Source organism: Cebidichthys violaceus, unplaced genomic scaffold (assembly GCF_023349555.1).
Source record: "Cebidichthys violaceus isolate CVI_PGR_0920_01 unplaced genomic scaffold, fCebVio1.0.p SCAF_19, whole genome shotgun sequence".
Taxonomy (NCBI): Eukaryota; Metazoa; Chordata; class Actinopteri; order Perciformes; family Stichaeidae; genus Cebidichthys; species Cebidichthys violaceus.
Genome location: NW_027176361.1, coordinates 3453693 through 3466816, shown reverse-complemented (window position 1 = coordinate 3466816; position 13124 = coordinate 3453693). Strand labels below are relative to the sequence as shown.

Below are 13124 nucleotides of genomic sequence, written 5' to 3'. Positions count from 1 at the left end.
CACCTACGACTGTGGCAACTACATCAGCCGCACCTACAACTGCTGCACAAACAGTTGCACCTACAACAGCAGCACCTACAACTCCTGCATCTACAACAACAGCAGCACCTACGATTGCAGCAACTACAACTACATCCGCACCTACGACTGTGGCAACTACAACAGCCGCACCTACAACTGCTTCACAGACAACAGTTGCACCTAAAACAGCCGCACCTACGACTCCTTCAACTACAACAACTGTAGCACCTACAACAGCAGCACCTACAACTCCTACACCTACTACAACAGCCGTACCTACGACAGTGGCAACTACAACAACCGCATCTACAACTACTGAACAGACAACAGTTGCACCTCCGACAGCAGCACCTACGACTCCTGCACCTACAACAACTGTAGAACCTACAACAGCAGAACCTACGACTGCAGCACCTACAACTACAGTTGCACCTACAACAGCTGAGCCTACAACTTCTGCAACTACAACTGTAGCATCTACAAGAGCAGCACCTACGACTCCTGAACCTACAACAACTGTAGCACCTACAACAGCAGCATCTATGACTTTAGCACCTACAACTACAGTTGCAACTACAACAGCTGCACCTACAACTGCTGCACAGACAACAGTTGCACCTACAAAAACAGCACCTACGACTCCTGCACCTACAACAATAGTCGCACCTACGACTGTGGCTACTACAACAGCCGCACCTACAATTGCAGCACAGACAACGGTTGCACCTCCAACAGCAGCACCTACGACTCTTGCAACTACAACAGCCTCACCTACGACTTTGGCAACTACAACAGCCGCACCTTCAACTGCAGCACAGACAACGGTTGCACCTACAACAGCAGCACCTACAACTTCTGCACAGACAACAGTTGCACCTACAACAGCTGCACCTACGACTCCTGCAACTACAACTGTAGCACCTACAACAGCAGCACCTAAAACTCCTGCATCTACAACAACAGCCGCACCTACAACTGCTGCACAAACAACAGTCGCACCTAAAACAGCTGCACCTACGACTCCTGCAACTACAACAACTGTAGCACCTACAACAGCAGCAACTACGACTCCTGCCCCTACAACAACAGCCGCACCTACGACTGTGGCAACTACAACAACCGCACCTACAACTGCTGTAAAATCAACAGTCGCACCTACAACAGCAGCATCTACAACTCCTGCATCTACAACAACAGCAGCACCTACGACTGCAGCAACTACAACTATATCCGCACCTACGACTGTGGCAACTACAACAGCCGCACCTACAACTGCTGCACAGACAACAGTTGCACCTTCAAAAGCAGCACCTACGACTGCAGCACTTACAACAACAGTTGCACCTACAACAGCCGCACCTACGACTCCTTCAACTACAACAACTGTAGCACCTACAACAGCAGCACCTACAACTCCTGCACCTACAACAACAGCCGCATCAATGACTGTGGCAACTACAACAGCCGCACCTACAACTGCAGCACAGACAACAGTTGCACCTACAACAACAGCACCTACGACTCCTGCACCTACAACAACTGTAGCACCTACAACAGCAGCACCTACGACTGCAGCACCTACAACTACAGTTGCACCTACAACAGCTGGACCTACAACTCCTGCAACTACAACTGTAGCACCTACAACAGCAGCACCTACGACTCCTGAACCTACAACAACTGTAGCACTTACAACAGCAACACCTACGACTGCAGCACCAACAACTACAGTTGCAACTACAACAGCTGCACCTACAACTGCTGCACAGACAACAGTTGCACCTACAACAGCGGCACCTACGACTGCAGCACCTACGACTGCAGCACCTACAACTACAGTTGCACCTACAACAGCTGCACCTACAACTTCTGCAACTACAACTGTAGCACCTACAACAGCAGCACCTACGACTCCTGCACCTACAACAACAGCCGCACCTACGAGTGTGGCATCTACAACAGCCGCACCTACAACTGCAGAACAGACAACAGTTGCACCTACAACAGCAGCACCTACAACTGCAGCACCTACAACAACAGTTGCATTTACAACAGCCGCACCTACGACTCCTTCAACGACAACAACTGTAGCACCTACAACAGCAGCACCTACGACTCCTGCACCGACAACAACAGCCGTACCTACGACTGTGGTAACTACAACAGCAGCACCTACAACTGCTGAACAGACAACAGTTGCACCTACGACAGCAGCACCTACGACTGTGGCAACTACAACAACCGCACCTACAACTGCTGCACAGACAACAGTTGCACCTACAACAGCAGCACCTACGACTGCAGCACTTACAACAACAGTTGCACCTACAACAGCCGCACCTACGACTCCTTCAACTACAACAACTGTAGCACCTACAACAGCAGCACCTACAACTCCTGCACCGACAACAACCGCTGCATCTATGACTGTGGCAACTACAACAGCCGCACCTACAACTGCAGCACAGACAACAGTTGCACCTACAACAACAGCACCTACGACTGCAGCACCTACAACTACAGTTGCACCTACAACAGCTTCACCTACAACTCCTGCAACTACAACTGTAGCACCTACAACAGCAGCACCTACGACTCCTGAACCTACAACAACTGTAACACTTACAACAGCAACACCTACGACTGCAGCACCAAAAACTATAGTTGCAACTACAACAGCTGCACCTACAACTGCTGCACAGACAACAGTTGCACCTACAACAGCGGCACCTACGACTGCAGCACCTACGACTGCAGCACCTACAACTACAGTTGCACCTACAACAGCTGCACCTACAACTCCTGCAACTACAACTGTAGCACCTACAACAGCAGCACCTACGACTTCTGCACCTACAACAACAGCCGCACCTACGAGTGTGGCATCTACAACAGCCGCACCTACAACTGCAGAACAGACAACAGTTGCACCTACAACAGCAGCACCTACAACTGCAGCTCCTACAACAACAGTTGCATTTACAACAGCCGCACCTACGACTCCTTCAACGACAACTGTAGCACCTACAACAGCAGCACCTACGAATCCTGCACCGACAACAACAGCCGTACCTACGACTGTGGTTACTACAACAGCCGCACCTACAACTGCTGAACAGACAACAGTTGCACCTACGACAGCAGCACCTACGACTCCTGGACCTTCAACAACAGCCGCACCTACGACTGTGGCAACTACAACAGCCGCACCTACAACTGCAGCACAGACAACGGTTGCACCTACAACAGCAGCACCTACGACTGCAGCAACTACAACTACATCCGCACCTACGACTGTGGCAACTACAACAGCCGCACCTACAACTTCTGCACAGACAACAGTTGCACCTACAACAGCCGCACCACCAACTCCTTCAACTACAACAACTGTAGCACCTACAACAGCCGCACCTACGACTGCAGCACCTACAACTACCGTTGCACCTACAACAGCTGCACCTACGACTCCTGCAACTACAGCTGTAGCACCTACAACAGCAGCACCTACAACTCCTGCATCTACAACAACAGCCGCACCTACAACTGCTGCACAAACAACAGTCGCACCTAAAACAGCTGCACCTACGACTCCTGCAACTACAACAACTGTAGCACCTACAACAGCAGCAACTACGACTCCTGCACCTACAACAACAGCCGCACCTACGACTGTGGCAACTACAACAACCGCACCTACAACTGCTGCACAAACAACAGTCGCACCTACAACAGCCGCACCCACAACTCCTCCATCTACAACTGTAGCACCTACAACAGCAGCACCTACAACTCCTGCATCTACAACAACAGCTGCACCTACAACTGCTGCACAAACAACAGTCGCACCTAAAACAGCTGCACCTACGACTCCTGCAACTACAACAACTGTAGCACCTACAACAGCAGCAACTACGACTGCAGCAACTAAAACTACATCCGCACCTACGACTGTGGCAACTACAACAGCCGCACCTACAACTGCTGCACAGACAACAGTTGCACCTACAACAGCAGCACCTACGACTGCAGCACTTACAACAACAGTTGCACCTACAACAGCCGCACCTACGACTCCTTCAACTACAACAACTGTAGCACCTACAACAGCAGCACCTACAACTCCTGCACCTACAACAACAGCTGCATCTATGACTGTGGCAACTACAACAGCCGCACCTACAACTGCAGCACAGACAACAGTTGCACCTCCAACAACAGCACCTAAGACTGCTGCACCTACAACAACTGTAGCACCTACAACAGCAGCACCTACGACTGCAGCACCTACAACTACAGTTGCACCTACAACAGCTGCACCTACAACTCCTGCAACTACAACTGTAGCACCTACAACAGCAGCACCTACGACTCCTGAACCTACAACAACTGTAGCACTTACAACAGCAACACCTACGACTGCAGCACCAACAACTACAGTTGCAACTGCAACAGCTGCACCTACAACTGCTGCACAGACAACAGTTGCACCTACGACTCCTGCACCAACAAAAACAGCTGCACCTATGACTGTGGCAACTACAACAGCCGCACCTACAACTGCAGCACCTACGACTGCAGCACCTACACCTACAGTTGCACCTACAACAGCTACACCTACGACTCCTGTACCTACAACAACAGCCCCACCTACGACTGTGGCAACTACAACAGCCGCACCTACAACTGCAGCACAGACAACGGTTGCACCTACAACAGCAGCACCTACAACTGCAGCAACTACAACTACAGCCGCACCTAAGACTTTGGCAACTACAACAGCCGCACCTACAACTGCTGCACAGACAACAGTTGCACCTACAACAGCTGCACCTACGACTCCTGCAACTACAACAACTGTAGCACCTACAACAGCAGCAACTACGACTCCTGCACCTACAACAACAGCCGCACCTACGACTGTGGCAACTACAACAGCCGCACCTACAACTGCTGCACAGACAACAGTTGCACCTACAACAGCAGCACCTACGACTGCAGCACCTACAGCAACAGTTGCACCTACGACAGCCGCACCTACGACTCCTTCAACTACAACAACTGTAGCACCTACAACAGCAGCACCTACAACTCCTGCACCTACAACAACAGCTGCATCTATGACTGTGGCAACTACAACAGCCGCAACTACAACTGCAGCACAGACAACAGTTGCACCTCCAACAACAGCACCTACGACTCCTGCACCTACAACAACTGTAGCACCTACAACAGCAGCACCTACGACTGCAGCACTTACAACTACAGTTGCACCTACAACAGCTGCACCTACAACTGCTGCACAGGCAACAGTTGCACCTACAACAGCGGCACCTACGACTGCAGCACCTACGACTGCAGCACCTACAAATACAGTTGCACCTACAACAGCTGCACCTACAACTCCTGCAACTACAACTGTAGCACCTACAACAGCAGCACCCACGACTCCTGCACCTAAAACAACAGCCGCACCTACGAGTGTGGTTACTACAACAGCCGCACCTACAACTGCTGAACAGACAACAGTTGCACCTACGACAGCAGCACCTACGACTCCTGGACCTTCAACAACAGTCGCACCTACGACTGTGGCAACTACAACAGCCGCACCTACAACTGCAGCACAGACAACGGTTGCACCTACAACAGCAGCACCTACGACTGCAGCAACTACAACTACATCCGCACCTACGACTGTGGCAACTACAACAGCCGCACCTACAACTTCTGCACAGGCAACAGTTGCACCTACAACAGCCGCACCACCAACTCCTTCAACTACAACAACTGTAGCACCTACAACAGCCGCACCTACGACTGCAGCACCTACAACTACCGTTGCACCTACAACAGCTGCACCTACGACTCCTGCAACTACAACTGTAGCACCTACAACAGCAGCACCTACAACTCCTGCATCTACAACAACAGCCGCACCTACAACTGCTGCACAAACAACAGTCGCACCTAAAACAGCTGCACCTACGACTCCTGCAACTACAACAACTGTAGCACCTACAACAGCAGCAACTACGACTCCTGCACCTACAACAACAGCCGCACCTACGACTGTGGCAACTACAACAACAGCACCTACAACTGCTGAACAAACAACAGTCGCACCTACAACAGCAGCACCTACAACTCCTGCATCTACAACTGTAGCACCTACAACAGCAGCACCGACAACTCCTGCATCTACAACAACAGCCGCACCTACAACTGCTGCACAAACAACAGTCGCACCTAAAACAGCTGCACCTACGACTCCTGCAACTACAACAACTGTAGCACCTACAACAGCAGCAACTACGACTGCAGCAACTACAACTACATCCGCACCTACGACTGTGGCAACTACAACAGCCGCACCTACAACTGCTGCAACTACAACTGTAGCACCTACAACAGCAGCACCTACAACTCCTGCATCTACAACAACAGCCGCACCTACAACTGCTGCACAAACAACAGTCGCACCTACGACTCCTGCAACTACAACAACTGTAGCACCTACAACAGCAGCAACTACGACTGCAGCAACTACAACTACATCCGCACCTACGACTGTGGCAACTACAACAGCCGCACCTACAACTGCTGCACAGACAACAGTTGCACCTACAACAGCGGCACCTACGACTGCAGCACCTATGACTGCAGCACCTACACCTACAGTTGCACCTACAACAGCTACACCTACGACTCCTGTACCTACAACAACAGCCCCACCTACGACTGTTGCAACTACAACAGCCGCACCTACAACTGCAGCACAGAAAACGGTTGGACCTACAACAGCAGCACCTACAACTGCAGCAACTACAACTACAGCCGCACCTAAGACTTTGGCAACTACAACAGCTGCACCTACAACTGCTGCACAGACAACAGTTGCACCTACAACAGCAGCACCTACGACTCCTGCACCCAAAACAACAGCCGTACCTACGACTGTGGCAACTACAACAGCCGCACCTACAACTACTGAACAGACAACAGTTGCACCTACGACAGCAGCACCTACGACTCCTGCTCCTACAACAACTGTAGCACCTACAACAGCAGCACCTACGACTGCAGCACTTACAACTACCGTTGCACCTACAACAGCTGCACCTACGACTCCTGCAACTACAACTGTAGCACCTACAACAGCAGCACCTACAACTCCTGCATCTACAACAACTGCCGCACCAACAAGTGCTGCACAAACAACAGTCGCACCTAAAACAGCTGCACCTACGACTCCTGCAACTACAACAACTGTAGCACATACAACAGCAGCAACTACGACTCCTGCACCTACAACAACAGCCGCACCTACGACTGTGGCAACTACAACAACCGCACCTACAACTGCTGCACAAACAACAGTCGCACCTACAACAGCAGCACCTACAACTCCTGCATCTACAACAACAGCAGCACCTACGACTGCAGCAACTACAACTACATCCGCACCTACGACTGTGGCAACTACAACAGCCGCACCTACAACTGCTGCACAGACAACAGTTGCACCTACAACAGCAGCACCTACGACTGTAGCAGCTACAACAACAGTTGCACCTACGACAGCCGCACCTACGACTCCTTCAACTACAACAACTGTAGCACCTACGTCAGCCGCACCTACGACTCCTTCAACTACAACAACTGTAGCACCTACAACAGCTGCACCTACAACTGCTGCACAGACAACAGTCTTACCTACAACAACAGCACCTACGACTCCTGCACCTATAACAATAGTCGCACCTACGACTGTGGCAACTACAACAGCCGCACCTACAACTGCTGCACAGACAACAGTTGCACCTACAACAGCAGCACCTACGACTGCAGCACCTACAACCACAGTTGCACCTACGACTCCTGCACCTACAATAACTGTAGCACCTACAACAGCAGCACCTACGACTGCAGCACAGACAACAGTTGCACCTACAACAGCGGCACCTACGACAGCAGCACCTACGACTGCAGCACCTACAACAGCAGCACCTACGACTCCTTCACCTACAACAACAGCCGCACCTACAACAGCCGCACCTACAACTGCTGCAAAGAAAACAGTTGCACCTACGACTCCTGCACCTACAACAACAGCTGCATCTATGACTGTGGCAACTACAACAGCCGCACCTACAACAGCCGCACCTACAACTGCTGCAAAGACAACAGTTGCACCTACGACTCCTGCACCTACAACAACAGCTGCATCTATGACTGTGGCAACTACAACAGCCGCACCTACAACTGCAGCACATACAACAGTTGCACCTACAACTCTTGCATCTACAACAACAGCCGCACCTACAACTGCTGCACAAACAACAGTCGCACATAAAACAGCTGCACCTACGACTCCTGCAACTACAACAACTGTAGCACCTACAACAGCAGCAACTACGACTCCTGCACCTACAACAACAGCCGCACCTACGACTGTGGCAACTACAACAGCCGCACCTACAACTGCTGCACCTACAACTCCTGCATCTACAACAACAGCAGCACCTACGACTGCAGCACATACAACAGTTGCACCTACAACGGCAGCACCTACTACTCCTGCACCTACAACAAGTGTAGCACCTACAACAGAAGCAACTATGACTCCTGCACCTACAACAACAGCCGCACCTACGACTGTGGCAACTACAACAACCGCACCTACAACTGCTGCACAGACAACAGTTGCACATACAACAGCAGCACCTCCATCTCCTGCACCTACAACAACTGTAGCACCTACAACAGCAGCACCTACGACTGCAGCACCTACAACTACAGTTGCACCTACAACAGCTGCACCTACAACTCCTGCAACTACAACTGTAGCACCTACAACAGCAGCACCTACGACTCCTGCACCTACAACAACAGCCGCACCTACAACTGTGGCAACTACAACAGCCGCACCTACGAGTGTGGCATTTACAACAGCCGCACCTACAACCACAGAACAGACAACAGTTGCACCTACAACAGCGGCACCTACGACTGCAGCACCTACAACCACAGTTGCACCTACGACTCCTGCACCTACAACAACTGTAGCACCTACAACAGCAGCACCTACGACTGCAGCACCTACAACTACAGTTGCACCTACAACAGCCGCACCTACAACTGCAGAACAGACAACAGTTGCACCTACAAAAGCAGCACCTACGACTGCAGCACCTACAACAACAGTTGCACCTACAACAGCTGCACCTACAACTCCTGCAACTACAACTGTAGCACCTACAACAGCAGCACCTACGACTCCTGTACCTACAACAACAGCAGCACCTACAACTGTGGCAACTACAACAGCCGCACCTACAACTGCTGCACAAACAACAGTTGCACCTACGACTCCTGCACCAACAAAAACAGCTGCACCTTTGACTGTGGCAACTACAACAGCCGCACCTACAACTGCAGCACATACAACAGTTGCACCTACAACAACGGCACCTACGACTGCAGCAACTACAACTACAGCCGCACCTAAGACTGTGGCAACTACAACAGCCGCACCTACAACTGCTGCACAGACAACAGTTGCACGTACAACAGCAGCACCTACGACTCCTGCACCTAAAACAACAGCCATACCTACGACTGTGGCAACTACAACAGCCGCACCTACAACTACTGAACAGACAACAGTTGCACCTACAACAGCAGCACCTACGACTCCTGCACCTACAACAACTGTAGCACCTACAACAGCAGCACCTACGACTGCAGCACCTACAACTACCGTTGCACCTACAACAGCTGCACCTACGACTCCTGCAACTACAACTGTAGCACCTACAACAGCAGCACCTACAACTCCTGCATCTACAACAACAGCCGCACCTACAACTGCTGCACAAACAACAGTCGCACCTAAAACAGCTGCACCTACGACTCCTGCAACTACAACAACTGTAGCACCTACAACAGCAGCAACTACGACTCCTGCACCTACAACAACAGCCGCACCTACGACTGTGGCAACTACAACAGCCGCACCTACAACTGCTGCACCTACAACTCCTGCATCTACAACAACAGCAGCACCTACGACTGCAGCATATACAACAGTTGCAACTACAACAGCGGCACCTACGACTGCAGCACCTACGACTGCAGCACCTACAACTACAGTTGCACCTACAACAGCTGCACCTACGACTCCTGTACCTACAACAACAGCCCCACATACGACTGTGGCAACTACAACAGCCGCACCTACAACTGCAGCACAGACAACGGTTGCACCTACAACAGCTTCACCTACGACTGCAGCAACTACAACTACAGCCACACCTAAGACTGTGGCAACTACAAAAGCCGCACCTACAACTGCTGCACAGACAACAGTTGCACCTACAACAGCAGCATCTACGACTCCTGCACCTAAAAAAACAGCCGTACCTACGACTGTGGCAACTACAACAGCCGCACCTACAACTACTGAACAGACAACAGTTGCACCTACGACAGCAGCACCTACGACTTCTGCACCTACAACAACTGTAGCACCTACAACAGCAGCACCTACGACTGCAGCACCTACAACTACCGTTGCACCTACAACAGCTGCACCTACGACTCCTGCAACTACAACTGTAGCACCTACAACAGCAGCACCTACAACTCCTGCATCTACAACAACAGCGGCATCTACAACTGCTGCACAAACAACAGTCGCACCTAAAACAGCTGCACCTATGACTCCTGCAACTACAACAACTGTAGCACCTACAACAGCAGCAACTACGACTCCTGCACCTACAACAACAGCCGCACCTACGACTGTGGCAACAACAACAGCCGCACCTACAACTGCGGCACAAACAACAGTCGCACCTACAACAGCAGCTCCTACAACTCCTGCATCTACAACAACAGCAGCACCTACGACTGCAGCAACTACAACTACATCGGCACCTACGACTGTAGCAACTACAACAGCCGCACCTACAACTGCTGCACAGACAACAGTTGCACCTACAATAGCAGCACCTACGACTGCAGCACCTACAACAACAGTTGCACCTACGACAGCCGCACCTACGACTCCTTCAACTACAACAACAGCTGCATCTATGACTGTGGCAACTACAACAGCCGCACCTACAACTGCAGCACAGACAACAGTTGCACCTACAACAACAGCACCTACGACTCCTGCACCTACAACAACTGTAGCACCTACAACAGCAGCACCTACGACTGCAGCACCTACAACTACAGTTGCACCTACAACTGCTGCACCTACAACTGCTGCACAGACAACAGTTGCACCTACAACAGCGGCACCTACGACTGCAGCACCTACGACTGCAGCACCTACAAATACAGTTGCACCTACAACAGCTGCACCTACAACTCCTGCAACTACAACTGTAGCACCTACAACAGCAGCACCTACGACTCCTGCACCTACAACAACAGCCGCACCTACGAGTGTGGCAACTACAACAGCCGCACCTACAACTGCTGAACAGACAACAGTTGCACCTACGACAGCAGCACCTACGACTCCTGCACCTACAACAACTGTAGCACTTACAACAGCAGCACCTACGACTGCAGCACCTACAACTACAGTTGCACCTACAACAGCTGCACCTACAACTCCTGCAACTACAACTGTAGCACCTACAACAGCAGCACCTACGACTCCTGAACCTACAACAACTGTAGCACTTACAACAGCAACACCTAAGACTGCAGCACCAACAACTACAGTTGCAACTACAACAGCTGCACCTACAACTGCTGCACAGACAACAGTTGCACCTACAACAGCCTCACCTACGACTCCATCAACTACAACTGTAGCACCTACAACAGCAGCACTTACGACTCCTGCACCTACAACAACAGCCGCACCGACAACTGTGGCAACTACAACAGCCGCACCTACGAGTGTGGCAACTACAACAACAGTTGCACCTACAACAGCAGCATCTACGACTGCAGCACCTACAACTACAGTTGCACCTCTAACAGCTGCACCTACAACTCCTGCAACTACAACTGTAGCACCTACAACAGCAGCACCTGCGACTCCTGCACCTACAACAACTGTAGCACCTACAACAGCAGCACCTACGACTGCAGCACCTACAACTACAGTTGCACCTTCAACAGCTGCACCTACAACTGCTGCACAGACAACACTTGCACCTACAACAACAGCACCTACGACTCCTGCACCTACAACAATAGCCGCACCTACAACTGCAGCAGAGACAACGGTTGCACCTCCAACAGCAGCACCTACGACTCCTGCACCTACAACAGCCTCATCTACGACTGTGGCAACTACAACAGCCGCACCTACAACTGCTGCACAGACAACAGTTGCAGGTACAACAGCGTCACCTGCGACTGCAGCACCTACAACCACAGTTGCACCTACAACGGCAGCACCTACGACTGCAGCACCTACAACTACAGTTGCACCTACAACAGCTGCACCTACAACTGCTGCACAGACAACAGTCTTACCTACAACAACAGCACCTACGACTCCTGCACCTATAACAATAGCCGCACCTACGACTGTGGCAACTACAACAGCCGCACCTACAACTGCTGCACAGACAACAGTTGCACCTACAACAGCGGCACCTATGACTGCAGCACCTACAACAGCAGCACCTACGACTCCTGCACCTACAATAACTGTAGCACCTACGACTGCAGCACAGACAACAGTTGCACCTACAACAGCGGCACCTACGACAGCAGCACCTATGACTGCAGCACCTACAACAGTTGCACCTACGACTCCTGCACCTACAACTACAGCTGCATGTATGACTGTGGCAACTACAACAGCCGCATCTACAACTGCAGCACATACAACAGTTGCACCTACAACAGCGTCACCAACGACTGCAGCACCTACAACCACAGTTGCACCTACAACGGCAGCACCTACTACTCCTGCACCTACAACAACTGTAGCACCTACAACAGAAGCAACTATGACTCCTGCACCTACAACAACAGCCGCACCTACGACTGCTGAACAGACAACAGTTGCACCTACAACAACAGCACCTACGACTCCTGCACCTACAACAACTGTAGCACCTACA

At 51.3% G+C, this 13124-nt stretch overlaps 1 protein-coding gene across 1 annotated transcript; it reads left to right on the top strand.

Annotated features, from left to right (window-relative positions):
• Positions 1-2171: 2171 nt before the first annotated feature.
• On the top strand, positions 2172-2741 carry LOC137874792 (mucin-7-like; the record flags this gene model as incomplete). The annotated part of the gene is made up of 1 exon (XM_068713760.1): positions 2172-2741. A coding segment is annotated over one exon (570 nt), but the record flags the coding sequence as incomplete, so codon positions are not given.
• Between the last annotated feature and the right edge of the window lie 10383 nt (positions 2742-13124).